Raw genomic sequence first — 23,382 nt, 5'->3', positions numbered from 1 at the left:
TGAGTCAAGCCTGGAGAATATTAGAATACATACAGTTACATGTATAATAACAGTTTAAGATATACGAAGTGCAGTAACCTCTAATATTTGGATTGAAAAGTGACCAGACACATTTTCTGGGACTGTTTTACTCCCTCGGATGAAGTCATAAATCACAAGGTGTTTCACGGGTGAGGAGGGCTTAAACAGAGAACTAAATCACTCGACTATGCCTTAGCCTTGGATCTTTCCCAACATCTCGGATTTCTTAAGTATTCACATGACAAAGGTCATGAAAACAAAAGCTATGGGAAGAGGAACAAGTCAAGTGATTGTTGCGCAATAACTAAGGATTCACCACAATGCCAAAACACACATGCTCGAGAACAGCGTCTCTACTGCTTGATCACATTACTGGGAGAGAGCCGTCAAATTTTTTTGAAGACCTGCACATCAGCTATTCATGTTAAATGAGGCAGCCAAGAGAATCTGGCTCAGCCTGTGATGTTAAACTCTCACTCGCAGAACAACACTTCCTTAATAAGATCAGGATCAGTGCTCAAGAGGTGAGTTTGAATCTTAATGACTGGCCAGAATCACTGATGTAGCAAAAGAAAAAAAAAGCATGGACATTAAAGGAGTAAATTAGTGTCAAAACGGCTCTACTCGTGGGAAACTGACTGTCATACCCATTAAGTAAGACTGAAACCATCATTCCTAGGCTTTAACGCTGCATCTTCTGCACGTTCTTCTGTTTGCCGGAGAGCTACGTTTCACTCTGGCAGCCCTACAGGTTGAGCAAACAGATCGTTCTTTGGCAGAGCACCAACATCAACAACAATCAAGAATCATGGATCACCAAATAGGGTGTGGGAATGTGCTCCGGACAAGAGCAAAGCTTGATCTCAAGGCAGAAAGTACAAAGATTTTTGTTCGACCGCACAGCTTTTCACTCATGTCTAAAATAAAATACTCCCTTTTTCATGTACCAGGCTGCTATAGTTAACTAAACAATGAAACCCAAATGAAAAAATATTATGTAGATCCAAAGCTATCCATACATTTCCCCAACTGTGTATCAACTTCAAGGTTATAAGGAGGCCGAGAAGGAGTGTACGCCCCGGACTGGCTGCCGGGTTATCAGAGGGACTGACAACCGCCAGCCCATTTAGAGCCACTAATTAAATGAACAAGCTGTCTTTGGACTTTTAGAGAAAATCCAGATATGCACATGGAGAACATGCACTCAGAGAAGAGAGAAAAAAAGTGACGTAAAATATTTTAGAAGTATTTTTAGATTTTGGAAATTTGATCAAAGTTGTCAGTAAAAACAGCCGGAGGTATGTAGAACATCTGCATTTGAGTCAAGCGTAGCATTTTAATTTCTGCATAATAAGAGTATCTATATTTAATATGATGTCTGTTAAGAATCCAGAAAACTTTGGCTGCCATAGTAACGGGAGAATGAAATGATTGTTTAATAATTCTGGTGTTTTAAGGCTTGATTTATTTATTTCATCTCATGTAAGTTGTGGACACTAGCACAAAAGCAAGACAATGCTGCATGGCTACATGTGAGATGACGTGAATATATCCCTGTGAACCTTCAGTGAGAGGGTAAATGACATTGTGTCTTATAATTCCTTGATTCAAAGATCAGGGCAGTGAGCCCCTCCCTGTGTCCTGCAGCCCTGAGACTGTGCGTTTAAACCAAGAGATCAGACACCCGTAATCTCCATTGTCCCGTCCTGGGTAGACGGCAGGGTCCTAGCATGGCCCACTTTAACAAGCAGGGCCATCTGCAGTGTCACAGATGGCGCTGATGGAGTCTTACAGGTTCCCACATTGAAACAGAGGGTTAACCTGATATGAGCTGGTTCACTGAAAAGAAAAATCAACACATGTTGAGGGAGAGCGAGGGAAACCCCCCCCCCCCCCCCCAAAAAAAAAACAGAGAAATTGTTGCTTTAGGTAAATCATCATAATCTGCACAAGTATGCAGTTGAGTATGTTTATAAGCCCAGAATAACACGGCAACTATTTTTCACACCGTATCTGCTTCTTTTTCTCAGGTCTCTGTATTAAACCTGGATCGCCTGAAACACATGCTTTTGATTACGATGTTATTCTGTCAGAATCAAGGTATCTTTGATCCACCTCATCCACTCCCCTTTTTCCCTGCCCCTCCGAAAACAATATCCACAGTACAGCTCCCCCCACCTCTTGGCCCACCCTGTTCAAACTAACAATTATGTTCTATGCTAAACAAAGACCCAGCAGCTTTATGACAGGAGTGAATAGACATCATCAAGGAGATAAATGAGGCCTTTCTGTCACAGACTGGTGCCACCGTGGCATTTAGTTTAAGGGTGAGCAAACAGCGGGGGCAGTAAAAGAAGACAAGGGCACACTTTGAGGACACATGTAGTGAAAGAATTCAAATCAATGGTTATCAATGGGTGCTGCCCGAGACATTTCTTCTCTTAGACAAAGTGCTGCCAAGGTAACAACCCAGACGTTAAGTGAATGGAGAGACGTCCCACTGACAGCTTTATTCAAACGGATCCCGTGACCGAGATCGCAGTCACCGATTGGCTGCTGGGCGATGAAGACGCCAGGCGTCGTCTCAGCACGGGGGCCGTGACCTTGACTTCACGATAAGGTGAAGACTGGGACCGGGAGACTCCAAGCTCTGATGGGCAAGTGCGCCCCATCTTTGTGTTGCTCTATAGAGAGGTAATGAGTCACACAAAGGTTCCCAGCAGCCAGCCGGCTGGCATGCAGCTCGCCGGCACAAAGAGATCTGCAAGGGTAGACTTTTGCCCCAACGTCGGCCTGTTTCAGCGCGGCAGCTGTTCAAGACCTGCTTTCCATTTCATTTGCACAAGCGCTTTTATGTCTGTATCCCACTCAGACATATCACTGTGCATGTATATGTGTGAGTTTATCTTTTCTAGCTGGATCATCTGACACATATCCACTTTACCCCCATGAACTGGAAGGTGGGGATTCTGGAGAGTGGGTGTTTTCAGCCTCGGAACATAGACTGTATGACTCTATAGCCACCATACAGTTACTATTTTTTGTGGCTTTCTGTTTTCAAGCCTCAATTTCATCATTATGGCCACCACCATGATCATTTTTAGGAGTCAGAAGTGACCATATATGTAGTTTGAAGGGCTAAGTTTTCAGATAAAACTGCAAAGCTTGATTAGAAAGGCACAGATACAGGTTCAGCCAAGGATGAGGAGATCTTCTACTAACTGGAATGCCCAAAGTTGCCCCTGACACACTGGTGAGTGCATAGGTAGAAAGCATTCATCAAAGCTGAAGCACAGACTTCTTGGACAGGCTGTTAGTACAATTAACTTCTCAGCAGCACATATTATTTGCCAGATAATTCCACTAAAAATGCTCAAAAGTGACAAATACCACAAACGTGGCTGAGATGTCCAGGTCAGAGACTCAAAGTAAACCCTGTGTGATCATATTTCAGGACTTCGGCTCTAAATACGGGTGTGGCTTCATGCGGAATGTGCCTAGGAAACATTTGGTCGTGAAAAGTTAAGCTCTATTTGGACACATCTGACTGCACGTGATGCAGAGTTTGAATGCAAATGAATTCTGAGCTGCTTTGAAGGACTATCTAGTCAAATTTGTTGTGCGCAGATAGAAGGGCAAACCTCTCACACAGATAGGTGTGGGTAATTTGTGTATTCCAATATTCAAAACAAAAAGTGCCTAATAGGCTCGCTAATCTGCTCTGTGTTCATCTTTATTATGCAGCACTTTCCCCACAGATACACGATTTCTGCCGACCTCATTTGCCCATTTGACTACTTGATTAAATTTTCTGTGAGGTAACAATAAAACCACCAGTGACACTTAAAAATGTGAAGGAGTTGGAATGCACTTCACAAACTATTTCAGTTTTTCCCAGAAAGTGAAAGGAAAACATGACACACACTAAAACACAAACAAACCCTGATGTCGGGTTGGAGTTTAGCAGTATTCCTAAAGGAGGACAGAGCCAATATGAAAGTCAGTGCTTCTAATGAAAGACACCTTCCGCCGCATTTTAAGCTGCAGGCTGACAGCCAACAGATGGGGCTTGAGCACAGCACCGCCTTTAGGTATTTTTCTCTGGTGCATCACATCCTACTATATCAGATACACCCCGAGGGAGGGAATACTCTCTTGAGATAAAACGATGTGAACAATCCACAGCAGACCGACCCTCTATTAGTCCTGTGATGCAACAGCGGTCAACACAGCCCTCGCATTTCCCATAAAAGACTCCCCATAAAAAGCTATTTCCAGGAACCTTTTCTCCTGGGTCTGAGAGCGAAAACAAGTCAAAACCACAACTGTAGTGACCGAAACTGTAAATCTTGTTTTTAGACAATCAGAATACTTTCATAAGGTAGCAGCTGATACATATAAAACAAAGCCACGGGGTCACGTTTCATATGAAAACAAACCTGAACTCCTGTCCTGCTGTGATGACCCTTGAAATCACTGTTTCACACACCTTGGGGCATCAAAGCAGGATCGCTATCCTGCCTTCCTTCTTTTTGGTTGCATTCACTTTCTCTGCTGATTTACTGCTTTTCACTGTTGACCACAGCACTCATACTTTACCAAATTAACTGAGGAGAAAAAGTTTTCCAGTCAGTTTTCTTTGCTTCCCAAGCCCATATTCCATTTATCAGGACAGCCCCTGCAGTACGATCAGCTTCCCTCCAACAACAGCACGGCAATTCATACTCAGCACAACGGCAGCTTTAAACAGTTAAAAGTTGAGATCAAACAACTATTGCACTGTTGCATTTCTTGACAGTACTCTTGTTTTGCCTTGTGCTATAAATCCAGCGCTCCCCTTTTTGTCCCCTCTCCCTATCCTGACTCACCGCAGCAGGTTTATTTCAACTTGAGCCAAGATGAAAGCCAAGAAAGAAAGACTTAGCCCAACAGGAAAGCTAAAACCAAATCAAACTTAAAGTCCCATCCATCTATCCGTCCATCCATCCATCCATCCATCCATCCATCCATCCATCATCTCCCCAATTCAGGGTCACAGAAGGGCTGGAGTCTATCTATCTATCTATCTATCTATCTATCTATCTATCTATCTATCTATCTATCTATCTATCTATCTATCTATCTATCCATCCATCCATCCATCCATCCATCCATCCATCCATCCATCCCCCTAATTCAGGGTCACAGAAGGGCTGGAGCCCATCCATCCATCCATCCATCCATCCATCCATCCATCCATCCATCCATCCATCCATCCATCCATCCATCCACCCATCCATCCCCCTAATTCAGGGTCACAGAAGGGCTGGAGCCCATCCATCCATCCATCCATCCATCCCCCTAATTCAGGGTCACAGAAGGGCTGGAGCCCATCTATCTATCTATCTATCTATCTATCTATCTATCTATCTATCTATCTATCTATCTATCTATCTATCTATCTATCTATCTATCTATCTATCTATCTATCTATCTATCTATCCATCCATCCATCCATCCATCCATCCATCCATCTGCTATTGATGCCTGCTATGCTCTCTTGCTGCTGCTCTGTCTGCCTTCTACATATGCAGATATGAGCATGGAAGGTCAGGAAGCTCCCAGATTCATGCTGCCAAATATTACTGCAGTTATAAATAATAATTTTCTTTTGTCTGGGTTGTTTGAGGTGTACCCATATACAGGATGCAGAGCCATGTGAAGTAATCAAACACAGAGTAAAACCAGACAAACTGACAAGGACAAAGGGAAACACTGACTATACACATGCAGAAGGATGAAAATGAGATACAAGTGAAACAGAAAGTAAACAAAAAATAATTAACTAACACAAAACCTTGACAGAAATGGTGTGACTGAATTAAAACTCAAGTAACAAAGCTCCTCTGCTGTAGATGGTGTGAGCGGTATGAAGATAGAAAGTAGAAAAAGCCCCAACAGCCCTACAGCAGTTTCGATGGAGGTTATAAATCTGGGTTTGCGTCAAATATAATTTCACTTTATTCCACCAATCCCCACTTCCCAGAGTGCTGAACACTTAGGTGTTATCCCCCCACTTAGCTGCTGATGAACTGTGCCATTTCTTGTGTGTACAGTATACAAAGCAGTAGTTTGTTATGGTAGACTTACAGAACACAGCTCCACACAAGCTCTGGACAGACATAATGCCGGGGTGTGTGAGAATCTAAACAGGTGGAGTCTGTGGATTTACCTATTGTGCAGAAACAACAGTACGACATTTCTTTCAACACATGTTTCCAGAGCTCAGATATCAGTGGAAGTTCCCTCTGAACTCCCCAGTGAGCTCTTCAGGCTGGTTACTGGGAATTTCCTTCAGGATGAGAATCAATTTCTTGGAAATATGTCAGAAATAAGCTAGAATATCCCATTTTCTCTTAATTACATAGATAACGGTAAGAACTGACAGTGGAAGTTTGAGGTGTTATGAGATCAGTAACAATGGTCACAATAAACCTCAAAGGATTTCCTTGGAAATCTAAAGAACTCTGTTTCTCTTTCAGTCTGAGTCACAGGATGCTTGATTACTCCAGTTTGACTCCAGTGAAGGTCTGCAGTCAACACTGAGTCTGGAGCCCCTCATTTGAAAAAAACTCACTGTGGAGTGATTTATACACAAGTGCTGAAAAGCTGCATTAAATATTAAACCAAGCAGATTTACTGCGAGTACAAAGCGTGTATTTTCAGGGTTGATTGGTGGTCAGTAAATGTTTAATTCAGAAAACTGAAAAGCAGAACATAATGGAGAACAGGTCATCCATTTTTATGGCACTGCACTTTTTTGCTGCTATAGCAGGATGGTCTCTTCCCAGTGGGGCTGCTGGGAGCGGAACTGGCTGAATCCCAAAAAAAGAAACTAGGATACTGAAAAGAGGGACAGTGATAGAGAGAGACTCTGAGAGCTCAGAGAAAGCTTGCAGTCAGAAGGGAAGAACAAAGTATAAAAAAAAAAAGCCGGAGGCAGTGGACAGGCTCCGAAATTACTGGCGAAAATAAAAGATTAATCGGGATGGCGAGGAAATGTCCCAGACGAGGAGGGTAAGAAGAAGAAGGGAGGAACAAAAGCTGAAGGAGGGTGAATTTATGTGCTTCACGGCACAATGAGCTGGTTAGTGAAGAGTCATCCTGACCTGTCCAGTGTTATCTGAGGCATTAAACCTCGACTCGTCCGAACAAACGGAAATCCGTGTTTTTCCTAAAACAGAAATAATCCCCAGAAGACTGCAGGAATAAATAAAGGAATGAGTTTAGACAGTGACATGGTGTTGAAGTGTCAAGAGGCAGACCAACAAAACCTCTGTATCCAGGTCAGTTTGTTCAAAAACACTCCAGCGGCCTCTTGTATCACCAAAAGTGCAAATCAGTGTGACGGGAGAAAGCCCAGAGGAGGGAACAAGCACAGCAGGGGGCAGATAAGACCGCAGAGAAAGAGTTGGACTCTGAAATGACAGAAGTCAAATGAGAGGAGCAGAGGGAGGTTCATGAGATCACTTGGAGAAGGTTTTTTCTTCAGCAGTACCTCCTTTTGTGTATTTTCTTGTCGTTTTTGACCATTTGATTGATAAAAGTGGCGTCGTCTGCCTGAAAAATCTGACAAAAACACAATAGTTAAACATTAAAGTTATGATGAGATCACACAGGGAGAAAGCTATAAGAATGTAAGCAACACACTGTCTCCTCCCACACGATGAACAAACTCAGTGTGACCTTTGCTGATTTGCTTACTTAAAAAGCGTCGCTGAATTTTGTGACAATGTTGCTAAGTTTGCGAGGTCGACATGAACCGAAGCACCATTATCACTGCTGTGAGAGGAGCGGCAGGCTGTCAAGCAGAGATGGTAAACAATGTCACATTTTTAGAGCGCATTAGACCTTGGTGAACTGAAACATTGATAAAATCATGTAAATGATCACGGAGAGACAAAGTTACAGGCAACAGAATATCTGTTTTTTCAGAGAGAGTTTCTATAATATGATGATGATATGGGACGATTTAGTCACTGAGTTTCAAAAAGAAATCAAATACTTTGCCTGACTGCTTTTAATCTTTAAATACATTTGTATTTTCTCTGGGTTTTACCAGCACGTGGCAGGATGTAATGCACTGTTACCAGTCAAATGTCATTAAACAACAAAAACAGACTAAGTATGTACAACTTCCTGCTGGGAGTCAGACCGGTAAGGCCTGTGTGGTGTGTGAGATTAGATGCTACTGCACAAACAAGGGAAACATGCAAAGCCAAAGAAAGACGGCCACGGCTGTCAAAAACTCTCATGGACAAATCTAGCACTGCAACCACGGGAGCGCTTTGGGGTCAGAAAAGTTTCTAAAATCGACCTAAAATCAACCTCCATCCATCCATTCGCTTCCGCTTATCCTTTTTCAGGTTCGCGGGGGGGCTGGAGCCTATCCCAGCTGTCTTAGAGCAAGAGGCAGGGTATGCTCTGGACAGGTCTGTCACAGGGCTAAAGCTAAAATCAACCTAAAATCTGAATCTCAGTGTAAGACATATGTCTGCGTGTGTTTGCTTGTTTCTCTGGCCACAAACTCCAACTACACGATCAGGATTGGAGCAGCCAAACTTGGCAGAAGCGTACATCTTTGCCCCCTGATGGGTCTTATCTTTGTTAGATGTTATGATTGCCTAGTTATAGTTGCCTAGTAACCACCTATCAAAGAGCCAAAATTACCTGTTTTTTGCCTTTATGCACCTACAACACCTTATAAAAGCATTGTATCGTTTTATTTTCACAGCCAACAGCAGAAATAGGCCAAAGAATACTGTAATTGAAAACAAACATCTTAAATACATGGAGAAATCCAAAGCTTGAGCACCTAAACAGCCATTCTAATATGGGAAAGACACCTAAAACCCTCAATGTCACAGCTTCTGCTTCTGAGGACAAAGGAAGCAGATAAAAATAGACCTAAAGTGACGGGCTTAACGTTTACACACACCCACATATCCAACAGGTGCCTTCTGTTTTAGCATCACTCGGGTGATGGTGCGGTGATTGATGAAAAGGCTCTTTCATCTTTAAAAGACTCAACCTGGCTGATCCGTGCGCTTGTATACAGAGGCAGGGTGAGGGAAGTTCACATTCCAGTCAAAGCCCAGTCTAAACACCTGCATGGCAAAGACTGCTGAACAATCACACGTGTTTCCTGCCTGTTAAAAAGCCACTCTGTCAGTTTCAACTTACATTGCTCCAGATTTTTCCAGCGTTTAGTAACATTGCATGAGTTTCTTTAAAGTCATGACGCACAGTTGTGGTCAAGGATCACTTATAGAGTAAAATTCACTGCAGTCTATAATGTTGTGTTGGTAAAAAGTCTTTGAAATATAATTGCAAGCATGCACTTAATTTAAATCTCTTCATATTTTTTACATGTATGACTCACCATCAGTGTTTAAGATCCTTTATCTTTTACTTCCTACTAATGTCTAACAGCCGACAGCGGGCCGGCTATTCATGTGGACTTCAGAAGAATTCCACTTGACTTTTTATCTTTTTTTTTTGCCTGCAAAGATCCAACTTCTCTTATGAATAATACCATTGCATAATATTTAAATGTGTCTTGGTGCCGGTGGTGATCTGAGAGGAAGGGAAAAGCAGGGTGGGATATAAAGTCATTTAAAGGCAGTCTTGAGTTAGGGAATCAGCACGGGTGCCCTGAAAGGCTTCTTGTGAGACAAAGGCCAGCCGACAATGGTTTTACAGCCCTGCGAGCTGTCAATATTTCTCCAGGTTGCCACGGAAAAGAATGTGGTGCGACGTCGTAAATGCATGCTGCAGTAAAGTTAGTCTAACCTGCACAGACGTGTATATTTGATCTTTGGAGGAAATGTTGTAGTTTCAGCTGCAGTACAGGATAACAGATGCGTGTGGATAGACGTTTGGGCAGATGTTGTGGAAGAAATCTTCCAGTTTTGTCTGTTGGCGACGCTCCTGGATGCACTAACTGGAGCGCTATAAGGTGCTGAGAGATAACAGCCATGTTTTAAAGACTCCACATTGGGAGATTGGAAGGGCGACATGTTGCAAGTCACAGGTTAATTTATAACAAAAAATAAAGCAGTTAGAGAAAATGTCACAATGTGGGTAAGCCCAGAATCATGATTAACATCTGATTACTTGCCGTGCCCTACGGAGGTCATGTTAGCCATAAAACGACAGGCACTGTACTGAAATCTGAGTCAACTTACAGGACCTGGAGGAAGTAAAAGACAAAAAAGCAGCCATGAGTAACAACCAGGACGAATGACTTTGTTTACTTTATTGATCTGACAGTTTAATTAGACCAGGCCCAGGACTGGGTTTTGTCGGCCTGGCGACCTGTGGCTATTCAGCCTCATGTCAAACGGTAAATCCACTTTAATTGGCCGGTCAAGTCTTTAGAGGGCGAGTGATAAGCAAGATGGAGGCGGCTGTGTTTGCTCTTTTGTGGTTTGATGGGCTGTGATTGGAGGGGGTTGGGAGGTCAGCGGGCTTTTAAGGTCAGGGGGTGGGTGGCTCCCCCTGCCACCAGTGAATTGGAGAATTTTATTCATTAACTGTCTGTGTGGTAGAGACGCTCACATACACCTCAGGGCAGAGAGACGCGTTATCACGATGCTTGATTTCTGCTCTAAGCAAAACCTTTCACCAACAACAAACCAACGGTTCACTTTCTCTGGAGGAACCGGAGCCTATTCACCTGAAAATATACAAAAGACCAGCAGAGGGATTTTAGCAGACAGCCTGAGGAGCACTTGCACTCATGGAGGGTCCCACCGCAGGAATGCAATGTGTAATAACTAACACGTTTCACTCAATCAAAGCAATGAAAAGCCTTAACCATAATTTTAGCGAAACGCCTCCTTTCATAAACAAACAGAGCCTCCAGCTTCTCCCCCTTTCTCCCCTAATGACACCAGCTATCCAGGCCAATTTAGGGAGCATGTGTGGGGTGCAAGGTCTCAGAAGTGCAAGGGAGCGCTGTGGTTTCCTGGTCACTGGCTTTTTGGGAATGGTTGACTTGACAGAACGGTTCAGCAGAAACCACTTCAATCGCAGGCCAGGCAACCCACCCGGGGCTGAGGTGCTGAGACGCACACGTAAATGGTAAAATGGTAAATGACCTGTATTTATATAGTGGTTAATGAGGCCTCGTGAACGGGAAGCCTTCAGTTCAGTTTGGTGCAAAGACTCAACTTTAAATATAGAACACAAAACCAAACAACGAGTTTGGTCCAGCTTGATCAGCTAAGAACTTTTTTTTAATAATCTGCTCCATAAAAATGCAAAGTCATGGAGATGAATATAAACCGCAAAGGAAGTAGAAAGAAATGACATCAGCTATATGACAGTTGAATGAAAACAACAAGCCTCAGCATCAAGGCTGTCTCGGCCTTCTCTGTGTCTGTCTGGGAAGAGGAGGAAAGGGGGGGATGGTGCAGGAATGAGTGAGCAAAGTCTTTGAAAATCTGCTCTATAATTAGCTGGGCTACTATATCAATGGAAGGTTGTCTGGACCTGCAGAAATATGCATTCTGATAATGAAAGGGAAAAGAGAAGCGGAGAGTCGAAAAGCAGTGATGTATTTCCTCTCTGTGTCTTTCTCCCTCTCTGTTCCACCATTACATAAACTAATCTCAGTTACTTGACAAATAAAAACCGAATCACATTAGAGGACGCTACCGATAAAATTTGATTTCCCTCACTGACAAAACATTTCCTTCCTACGTTATCTGAAGCTCTGTGATGAATTCCACCATTGACAAATATTGACTTTGGATGGACTCGTCAGCGCTGCCTCACTTAGTAAATCAAAGTCGCAGTAATGGCTCAACTGGATCAATTAAATGCATAAGAGAACGCTGTCGGCAGAATAATGTGGGTTATCGGTCTGAGCTGCTTCAGCGGAGTTTAAAGCACCGAGGGGACACGCTACTGCCATCCACAGAACTTCTATTACAGGCTTGCAGAGCTGCACGACAGTCACATAGATGAAGTGGAAGACTGGAGTGAAGTCCACAGACAGGATGGTTCGGAACGTTCGTCATGGGCAGTTTAGGCAGGAGAAAAGCTCCTGTGAAAGTGAGGAACTGCTCTCGTCTTAAATGTTACATAAAATGCAGTGTTTGTGTGTCAGAGAAAGTACTGCGTGACCTGATTTGTTTCATTTCAAACACGTTTGATGACTTCTTTGACAGATACAAATGTAGTAAATGTGTCTTCTGCACACTTTGTCTTATCTTAAAGATAAGGTGTTGGTTCTGGTTGACCGTGGAATTACAAGCCATTTTACTGCATTATTCCAGTAACTACGCCCAGGAAAATGGCACAATTTTAAATGTACACATCGATCGTGGCTCAAGAGTTGGGTGTTCGTCTTGTAATCGGAAGGTTGCCAGTTTGAGCCCCGGCTCGGACAGTCTCGGCCGTTGTGTCCTTGGGCAAGACACTTCACCTACCGCCTACTGGTGATGGCCAGAGGGGCCGATGGTGCGATATGGCAGCCTCGCCTCTGTCAGTCTGTCCAGGGCAGCTGTGGCTACAACTGTAGCTTGCCTTCACCAGTGTATGAATGTGAGAGTGAATGAATAGTGGTATTGTAAAGCGCTTTGAGGGGTCCCGAAAAGTGCTATATAAATGCAATCCATCATTACTATCATTATATCACGCCCCCTTCTATTTTTCATGAATGCCAATATACGTATACATAAAAAAGCCAAAAAAAGGCCAAATCGTTAGATGACAGTTCAGGTTTTTCTGTCAGAGTTTTTAAGTCGTTGGTTGACTCCTGCCAGTCTAAAGTGTCAAGCTCCATGTTTTTTTGTTAATACCAAAGCTAAAACCATTAACTGTTAGCTAATGTATCGTTTTAGGCTACAGTTTCTAGTTTTTACCTAAATAAAAAGATCTTTAAAAGCATCACGGCAGTTGAAAACATAAAATCAAGAACCAGGGAAACGTTACAACCGAATAGTGTATTTCTAGTTCCACTGATGTCCAGTAAAGTGAATGAGGTCAAGTGATATTCGCTGCTTTCGGTGCTGTATGTTGACAAAACTATTGATCATACCTCATAATCTTTGAATTCAGGTGTTTTCAGTCCCATTTCTACACCCAACAGGTGCCTTTACAAACATCTGTAAAAGAATGGGTCATTCTAAAGAGCTCACTGAAGTCAACAGTGCAGTGGTTAGGCCTGATTTAGACTTGTGCAGAGAATCTTTGAATAGAATATGACGTAACCATACGTAAGTGGGAAACAGGCATTTATGCTCATGCTGGTGCAGTACATGTTAATTACTGTATGGTCATGCCCCGGTGTTTTATATGAAGTGCCATCCAACTTGACAAAAATAAAATGCTAGGACTTTTCCCCCTCCTGGGTCTCCATTCTTTGTTGTCGACAGTTTTTCCCAGAGGTAAACATACTCGTCCCTCTAGTTTTTCCACTTCTTTGTACATTCCTTCACGTCCATTCTAACAGTTTAACCAATTTCCCTTTAGGAATTTGTTGACATTTGTGAATCCCTGCATTGATGCTAAGATTGTTATTTCTTATATCGAGACAATGACTCATAAATTCAAACACTGCCAAAAATGCACAGCAGGAATCAATGCCGCTGCTCAGGCCAGTCAAAATAGTTGCAACCCGATGTGTAGTTACATTTCACGGATGCACATCAGGTTAAGTCATTACTAGTGAAACATACGTCAGGTATAACAGTATTCCACCAATGCAACAAGTCAGTTAGTGAAATTTCTTCCCTTCTAGATATTCCAAGATCAACTCTTTAATTGTATAATTGTGACGTGAACCTCACATGAACATCTGTACAAAAACTGTGCACTGGGAGCTTCACTGCATGGGTTTCCATGACTGTGTGCAGAGGTGCACATATGTTTGGTCTGTGCCATAACAGTGCTAAGTGCACAATTAAGAATTAGAGCTATAACGGGTAGATTGCTCTACACAAATCCAATGCATCATTAAATTGTACTCAACAACCACCCCCACGACTGTCACAGCATCCAGGTTTAACAACTTGGCAGAAATCACGCAGTCCCTCCTTTGCTCTTAGCAAAAACAGTTTTCTTGCAAGCAGCTGAAGCTACAAATTAAAACCAGACAGCTTCCAGTAGTAAAAATCTGTCCCTTCCCGACAGACGCTCTATATTCATATGCCAATATCTCTTTATAGAGCTTATGATCCGATGTGAACCAATGCCAGCTCATTGGTATTACTTCTGTTGTTTGAAGCCTTTCGTCAGCATTTTACGGCGTTACTGAAGGTTTATGTTGTAATACTACAACCAGTAACAAGTCTTATCACTTTCAACTGCAGTCACAAGATTATCAGGTAAGACTCTGCACACAGTTTGCACACGAAGGTCTTGCAGTGGATTTAGGGAGTTCAGATCTCGTGCTGGAGTTCTGCTCAGTTTGTCTCTGTGCTGCTCTGAGTCTGCTCTGTTCCTCCTTTATTCTGGATTTATTCTTCTGCAGTCTCTGGCGTGGTTTGTACAAGGAATGTGGTGAACTGCCAGCCATGCGCTCTTGGACCAGAAAAGCCAGAGGGCCACTTGCCGCCACAACTATTACAGCGCTTCATTCGTACTGAGCCAGTGTAACCTAAAACCCAGCAGAGTCCTCTAACATGAGACTACACGGAGGAGCTCTGATGGCAGTTCAGCTCACTGATGGGGTGTCACAGGAGAACTGTTCAAACACAGGACTTATATTACTTGTATGTGTTTGCGTGTGTCCAAGAAAGAATACCAAAAAGAAATGACAGATTTTTACTTTACAGAGGCAATGCACAAGAAATCAATGAGAGTGAGAGCATCAATTTCAGTGTTTAAAGACAGATTTGCTAAAATGTAAAGTACAGTACAGCACCTATACAGCTGGTGTAGCTGATAAAGAATCAAAGCAATCAAAGTAAAAGTGAAAGAGATGCACAGCATTCCCAGCAAAAAAGGACTCGTTTGACCCAAATGTGTCAGCATCTCAGCCTGGATTTAAAAACATGCCTGCATGCAAATATTACCACAGCGAGCTGCAATATTAAAGCAGCAGGCTGCTAACGTGGCACAGCAGAGCAATACCTTACCAACAGGTTAGCATCTGATCCTGCATGATTCACTATTGGCGAATGAATCTACATTGCGTCCTCCACCTCCAGCAGTCGTCCTGTGGTCAAGTCACAGCCACATCATGAAAGCCACCCCACCCCCCCTCGCAGTGCCTACTGAGCTATCTGTGCTCCATTTACACCAATTGTCATTCAGATAGGGCAGGGTACTGCTGTTTATGGCTACCCGTGACACACATTAATATGAAAAGCATAATTAAGAGCAATTAGGCTTTTCTAGGGAAGGGGGTTAGCTAGAAACACAGCATGCAAAATCTGTTGTGGCGTTTCATCCAGTAATATTACTTGCATGTATTACTTGTATGTAACAACAGTAAATGTTTAAAATGGGGATAGAAGCAGCTTGAATTAAGAGAGGATTGCGATCACTTGAAAGGGGTAGCTACCATCACCGTTGCCTTTGACTTACAGCTTCAAGATAACCCATGAACGAGAGACTCCTACTGATCATGTGCGGCTTATTGTGACTGAATCCTACAAAACAAGCCACAAAAAACTACACACATCTGTTGATTAAAAGAAATCTCCGAAGAAATCTTAAAGTTTATATTGAGTTTAAGAGGGGTCAGCAGATATCCATCCTGCACATAAATACCTTAAGGCAAAGTAACCCATTCACAGACCTCAGGAAGCAGGTTCTGCATGGGGAACATGCGAGGACTTGCTGAACGTAAACTAAAAGAGGGGGGGTAAATGCACTGGGGTATATCCAGGCTGCAGAAACTGTTCTGGGGATGGATAATTGTGGGATGTGGACAGAAGAGAGAGGGGTATGCAGGTTCTCTAAGTGCTTACTTGAGAGGGGTGTCATTTTAAACACACACACATACACACACACACTTATCAAAACACATCACCCCCGAGTCACTCAGGGAAGGGAGATTAAAGGAGCGAGGGGATGGCCACATGCTGTGTTATCAGGCTAATGAATGCTTTCTGGTGGCCAAGCAACGTTTTACATATGAAGAAGGGCAAGTGTGAATAACATGTTTAATCTTAACACGCCAAGAAGTCAGCTCAGGGCAAGAAGTCTTTCTGTTTTTACAAATAACAGCAGCCCACACCGACACTCACCGGAGCTTTTACTTGTCAGAAGGTTACCGTAGTGAGAAGGACGGAGGAAAAAAGACCTGCTTGCTTCTTTAATTCATTCACGGTTAAAGTGAATTATGTTGGAGCTTGATCACACATGGGTGAAAGTGAAAGGGCCAGAGACAGGGGCATCACAATCCTCAAACTTCTTCATATCGGTATTATGGCAAATAACTTTAGGGATGAGCCTTTTCCTCACATATCACAGCTCCATATCCTCCATGTAATATACACCAAGACTGCCATGATTCTGATGGTCTTGAAAGGGGAGATGACCAAAAATGATCAAACTGAATTTTTCCTGCTCAAAACGAGCCTTTGGGGGATGACTGCACAGGTAAGCAGGACTAGTCTATAGTAGTTAAAGCACACCTGTTGCCTTAGTTACCAGGACTCTTTTAGCTCTTTAAGAAAGAAACATTATGGTAAAATGGGTTAAATTAAGCCCGACAAAATACAGATTAAAAACCTTTTTATTTTCTTTTGGTAGAAGGTCAAAATTCTCTACTTGAATGAAAAACATTCATGCATAAGTTTGAGCTCATTAACAGTGGTATCATTTTTTAAAAATTCAAATCTTCTCTTTCATTGATGCACACATGTTCTCTTTAATCATAGCATATTTAAGTGGTTATATATATATTTATTAGAGGTCACTAAAGAGCCGCATATGGTTATGATCTGTCAGGTTTTAATGTAGTTGTTAAATCTGTGGCTCTTTTATGTCAGCAAAGAAAATGTTGATGGAGAGAGTCATTGCTTGGGTGAGTTATAGCAAATTAATAGCCGGATTTAAGTGGCTCATAGTTTGAGGCTGGGACAGCCAAACTGTCACACACCCATCGGCGTGGGAAGACAGCACAGGTCTCTCTGGAAGATATATAAAAAATAAAGTTATTAAATGACCTTTGAGCCACTTTGTTACAGCTTGGGCTGGTTTTGAGCTACTGTAGCAGCAATAACACAACTTTTATTTAAATCTGCGTCATTTTTTGGAATAAACGTCACTGATGGAAAATAAAAACGGTGCCTCCTCGTGCAGCTGTCTCCCAGAGCCGCGCGCTCGCAGGCAGCTCGGGTATAAGCAGATACTCAGAGCGGGTCGGTACTCACGCACTGCCTCCTGTTTGGGGTCCAGCTCGGAGCAGGTCTGTTGAAGTTGGCCGATCCTGCCCTGGAGCCCCCGGACCCGCTGGTTGGTGGTTGTGAGCTCGTTTTCCAGCTCCTGGAATATGGAGTAGGCATGTTTGGCCAGGTCCGACAGCTGCCGCAAGGTCCGAGATAGAGCCACATTACTGATGGAGACCAGATCCTCGAAAACCAGACCCTCCTCGTTTGGGACTTGATACCTGCACAGTAACTGGGGTTCCACTATTCTTTTGGCAAATGGCATATTGTTGTGGAGCGGGAAATAAATCCAAGAAAAGTCACCCAGGAGTGAGAAGAAAGTTGCTGTGCCCCCTCGGCCCCCGATCCAGTTTGACTGAACTCAGCTGCTGCTGCCGCTGGTGCCCCCCATCCTTTCATTTGTTAGAGAGGACTGTTGTGCTCCTCGCCGCTGCGCCGGGTCATCTGCTGCCCTAATGCTGGTGTGTTTTTCACTGTTACGAAGTAAAAGAGGTGGTTTTTAAAAAGAAGCATGTGGGAAGTCCCGGAGTGGAGTTCCGGGGATGAGTGGATCCGGACTCCGCCTGCTTCAACCCTGTAAACACTCCACAGCAAACGCTTCAGATGCATTGGAGGCATAGCAGAACGAACACTACAGAATATTAAAAGAGCAATTAATTAAAAGGCCATATTTTTAAATTATTCTTATTATTCTTCTAAAGTTGTTCTTTTTTAGAAAAAGCATGGATGTTGGTTTTCTTTGCGTTTTGGGGATGCACAGTGAACAGGAACACTTAACTCCCTGCAGTCTGGTGGATTTCCTGCACCAGTTTATGCTATAGCATGAACCTCATGTCTTTGTTTACGTAAAGAAAAACACAGAAATCAGTGACTGGGTAACAATAACTGGACTGTAATGCAGTGAGGCTCTGGGGCATGATGCATTACTTTCAGGGAATGTTATTTGTATAGCCCAGTATCATCTGTAATGGTTCAAAGGTCCTCACAGGCATACAAAATATATTAAAAGCAGGGAAAAGACAAGCAAACAGGCAAACATATATGAAAAATACAAAGTATTACTGAGGAAAATGTGCATCTGCTTTGTATCTAAATCTGATAAAACCTGTGGTTAGTAAAATGTTTTTACAAAAGTGCCACTACTTGCTCAAATTAAATCCATACAGGTTATTTGCAGTTAAAAGTCCTTAACAGATGGCCCATAAGCTGTTAATAAGACAAAAGGAAAATGCAGTCAAATAAAAAAAGAGGAAGGTGTCATGGTCCCTGTGCCTCCCCGGCCAGCCCAGTGTGGCCACAAGTGTTTGTTGTTTTTCTCTCACTCTGTCTCTCCTACCTGTCTGCCTGGGCGGAGCTCTGATTGGGCTCCTGCCCTTGGCCCACGCACCTGCAGCTGATCTCGAGCGGATTGCAGTTCTCTGGCTCTTAAGGCTGGGGCTCTGAGCTGTTCGTCGCTGGAATATTGAGTAACTCTCATTAGTATTGCCTGGCTTCCTTGCGATTCTACTGTTCCCGTGTTTGCCTTCGACTTACCCTCGTCTGTGTAAACAGGTTTACCTGGATCAGCCCTTTTGTGACCCCTGGACCCCGTGAGTAGGAGAGTGAGCTGAGCTGCTTGTGTGGAGACTGTTTGGACGAGGAGCAGAGCGAGTGCGAAGAAGTGTGTCTCCCCAGCCAAGTGATCCCCGGGACCCTGGTGTTTCCCCCCCCCTTCACGTGTATATAGTGCACCAGTGTGATTAATAAAGTGTCGTTGAACTGTGCTACCTCAGTCTGCGCCTGAGTCCGTTCCACTCCCGTGACAGAAGGAAAGAGAGAAAACTAAGTTAAGAAGGTTAACGAAGTGTCTTTAAATGTGTTTGGAAAAAACATCGCGCAAACAGTTGCTTGCTTTAAAGGAAGATATATGCTAAACTGGGAGACAAAGAAGGGATTTCATTATTGGGGTAATATATTAAAATGTCAAAGGTCTCACACATGTGCACCTCAGCAGCTACTGAGATTAACTGAAAACAAAAATGTTAGTTATCATTTTCTTAAGATTAGTTAAGAAACTTCTGAATTTCTTTCGAGAATTATTTTGAGACAAAGTCCTGATGTCTGACCTCCTCCTTGTTTTTCTTTCTGGCTTTAGGAACCTGCCTCCACCTGCAAAGCATCAGAGGAGAGAAGGACACACATAAAGGAGAGAAGGAGACACTTCGTGTCATTGTTTTTATTTTGATTTTAGTTTACCATACAATATTCAGCAGCGGTATCTACGGTTAGGGTTTAATAAAAGCTTTGGCAATATTCAAGTTATAAACACATCACATGTATTACGTGTCATAGAGAGGGTGTTTGCTAACTAGATGTTGGGGACATTCAGCGCATTCATGCCAACCATTATGTTTTTTAGCTTTTGAGTTCTTGAGACTGCATTTGAGCTCCAAAGTGGCTGATGTGCAGTCCTCTATGCCATTCAGCTACGTCTCTGACAAGGCAGATGTCTTGGACTGCAGCTTTCTCCTCGCTCTGCTCAGTTCTCCACCTGCTGCATGTCCTGGTTGATGTGGCCCTGCAGCCAGCAGCAGATCTCACCCAACAATTTGTACTGCTGCCAACTGCAGTCCAACACACTGGAGCTGGAATACAATACCAGCCTGATCAGCATGCAGGTAACGAAACAGAAGGTGGGATGGGCTGTGTATCCGAGTGCTAAAAATGATGCATATGTTTCAATGTTTCACAAGAAGCTCAAACAACACAAACATATTAACACAAAGTAAGTCATGTTGTTTTTTTTTCTTTAGTTCTAGTCTTAAAGTAAATCCAGAGTATTAAAATCTCTTAAATCTAACTTAAGCTTCAGGAAGTCTGTTGAAAAAAAAGAAGACTTTATTTAGTTTATTTGCTATAGGGATATCCAGCACATTTCCTTCATTCACTCTTTCGCAGTAAAACAACAATAATTCAGCTTTCACGTTGTCATACCCCTGTGTAGGTTAATCTTCACTTTTAACTCTGTTTGCAGACCTGACAGCCTTAGCCGAGCTTCATTCACATTTGCTGAATGAGTGTTTAGTTAAATCCCACCAGCTGACGGGGCCAGAATCGACAGCTCCAAAGCCTTTCCTGTGGCCTAGCTAATGTCCACACCAGAAGTGCAACCTTTGCAAAGCCCAGCCGCGGACAAAGGCGGGACGAGAGAAGCTCCGTATGTCGTCATCTTTGAGTAATGGTGCTGGAACAAAAGGCCGAACTTGAACAGACAAAAGCTGGTAATCTTTGTTGTGAGAAGAGTCAGCTTTAACTTGAAGTGAGCAGGGGTGATATGGACACAGTTTACTTACCGTGAACTGAGAAAAACATGCTCTCCACGTCCACAGATCACAACATTAAAAAGCGCTGACAGGTGGAGTGACTTATAATATTTTTACAACCTTGGCGTATCTTTTGTGAAGATGTGTTGAACTTCAGCATATAAAAAAGGTGGTGCATACAGCAAGGCCCTGCTCTCTTCCTGATGCATGTTTGGAAATGAGACAGCTTTGAATATTAGATGCATTTCACAGGCACGCTTCCTGTTTTATTTTGGTGTCTTCTGTTGCTCTATTTTTCCCACCTCTGATTTCCTGATTGAATCCTCCTGCGTCTTGTTTCTTGTTTCTCAGTCAGACCTCTGTATACATCCAGTCCTATCTCCTCCTCAGCCTTTTGTTATTCTTTGTTTTCTGTTCCTTTTTGATATTTTTAAAGTATCAGCCATCGGAGCTGTGGTATCTCACTTAGGTCCTCTGTCAAAGCACACTATCTATGTCTTGATATGCCTTTATTTGGCTTTTAGTGTCATTTTTATGTCATTCATTTATATGGAGATAAAAATGGAGGCCCGGTTAATTCTCTGTGTTGTGTCTGAGAACACAAAATATCAATCCATCTGTAAGAATCATTAATACTAATAAGCACGTGCAGAATAATCAGGCAGCTGCTGTTTAAGTGGGAGACGGTTATTATAAGAGCAGGCTTATACTTAGAGGCACATGGCTGACATACAGTTTCCTCATCACGCTCAGTTGTCATCCTGAAATGCAAACCAAACATTTTTAAATAGTATTTATAGTTGAGTGAGAATGACTCTCTGTTAAGCCAACTGACTTAATGAATGCACACAGTCCTCTCCCGTTGTATAAGATGAAATAAACCTATAGTGTGGATGGAGTGACTGTAAGTTGATGCAGCAGGTACCGACATGCAGGATTGTGCCAAATATTGGTTATGGCGCAGAGGAATTACGAGCGTCTTGTTGTCGTCTGGCATCCTGCGTCTGCTTCCCAGACTGAACTTATTTACTCAGGCTCATTCATTTTCTCAGATGCCTCAAAAACTTTCTGCCTTTTTTCCTTGGATTGAGTATCGGTTTCTCTTTTCTATTCCTTAAAAATGCCCTGGGAATTCAATCATGCAAAAGAATTCAGCGAGTATCCGTCTTTTCTTGGTCTCGGTGATAGGCTTAATTTAGTCTTGGAGAAAACTTCACATATTGGAAACAAGTCATAATCAACTACTTACAGGAGAAATTAGAGATGAAATGAGCGACTAAAGCTGGGATCAAACTTGCTTGAGGATTTGCACGTTCCAGAAAATGTGAGGTACTAAATGGGAAACAGCATGGCTGACACGTGACAAGTGCCAAAAACTGCAGTTCTTCTAACGGCCACTTGAGGCAGACTCTGAAGGCAAGCCATTCCCCACAGACTCTGATGTTAGCTGCTGTGAAAATTACACCCTAGTACAAAAATAGTTTGTTTCTCTATAGCTAAATCCTCTTCATAACAACAACATCGAGAGTTTTTCGATATCTTATCCATTTGAATTTTTTAGAGGCTTAAAATGAGGGAGGCGGAGCCACTTTGTCTGACACCTGGGACAGCTGTTAGCTGCAGCCAACAGCTGTCTGCTGGGTGTCTCCTCAGCAAATGCAGTCACTGAGCTGGAGCTGTTGAATGTTTTGCAGACTTAAAAAAAAAAAATCATACTACTCCAAAACCAGAATTTTTAAATATTCAAAGTGAAAGTAACTATATTTACTCAAATACTGTTTAGTAACACTTTGAGATACTTAAAGTATTTACAATCTCAAGTAAATAATATACTTTTTTTTGTATAACAAGTTGAGCAAGTACTTTATAGATTATGTTTAACATGCTAGCACATGATAATAAATAAATAATAATGGAAAACTATACAGTAGATAAGATTTTAGTTGACTTTATTTTTGATATTTATGTTTTCTAATACTTTATGCATTTACTTAACTAAAACTTTCAATTAAATTATTTTCCTTTTAGCAGCTTATTTATAACATTGTATTTACTAGTACTGAGTACCACCTCTCTAGCAATGTCATTTAGCTACTAAACATATGGCTAAATAGGCAGTCTATATTTCTAGCAAACTACCAAAATGTGACACTTCTTGATCATAAGAAGAACTTGATCATAATTCAAAATCATAACAAACAAAGAAAAATACCACATAAAGTATTATTAGTGGGCTCAGTAGTGTAGGTGAATATGTGAGATGAGAAGTTCTGAATGCCATGAACCAAATGCACTCCACTGGAGCCTCTTTCAAAGCTCCAGTGGAGTGCTTTGAAAGAGGACCAGCACACCAGGCCCAGGTGTTGGCTGTGATGCCTCCACTTAGTACCTACAAGAAAAGCTGCCACACAGACAGGAAGGTGGGACAGAGAGGGTCTGCAGATCACCAAAGTTACTCCAAATTACCCTCATGGGGGGATATGCATTTAGTACCTAATGTTATGTCAAATTTGCCAAGAACGTTAATCCCAAAGATCACGACTCCTCCTCCTCTGTGGATCACGAATATAAAGAATAGCCTTAGCTAGTGAAACATTTTGTTTGGACCAACATGCCAATTAGCCAACAGACCAAATGAGTGAGCCAGCATTCTCATCAGCTCCTATAAC

At 42.5% G+C, this 23,382-nt stretch overlaps 1 protein-coding gene and 1 long non-coding RNA gene across 3 annotated transcripts in view; one reads left to right on the top strand and one right to left on the bottom strand.

Moving 5' to 3' along the window:
* The window catches only part of nhsa (Nance-Horan syndrome a (congenital cataracts and dental anomalies)), a 67,037-nt gene extending 49,343 nt beyond the window's left edge, over window positions 1-17,694 (bottom strand). Inside the window, exon 1 of the mRNA XM_085447490.1 lies at window positions 17,397-17,694. Coding sequence (XP_085303616.1) covers window positions 17,397-17,676 — 280 coding nt within the window. The 5' untranslated portion in view covers window positions 17,677-17,694. The remainder of the gene's footprint in view (window positions 1-17,396) is intronic.
* The window catches only part of LOC146680284 (uncharacterized), a 76,914-nt gene extending 55,956 nt beyond the window's left edge, over window positions 1-20,958 (top strand). Inside the window, exons 2-4 of one of the 2 annotated variants that reach the window (XR_014917839.1) lie at window positions 19,546-19,674; window positions 19,810-20,068; window positions 20,425-20,958. This is a non-coding gene — a long non-coding RNA (uncharacterized LOC146680284). Of the gene's footprint in view, window positions 1-19,545; window positions 20,069-20,424 lie in introns of both variants that reach the window. The other variant, XR_014917838.1, reaches the window with a different exon arrangement.
* Window positions 20,959-23,382: the final 2,424 nt, after the last annotated feature.

The sequence above is a fragment of the Copadichromis virginalis genome, linkage group LG23, assembly GCF_057382275.1.
Source record: "Copadichromis virginalis isolate Kocher_CV1m ecotype Utaka linkage group LG23, C_Virginalis_male_GT1.1, whole genome shotgun sequence".
Classification (NCBI taxonomy): Eukaryota; Metazoa; Chordata; class Actinopteri; order Cichliformes; family Cichlidae; genus Copadichromis; species Copadichromis virginalis.
This window is presented reverse-complemented; position numbering and strand designations above follow the sequence as displayed.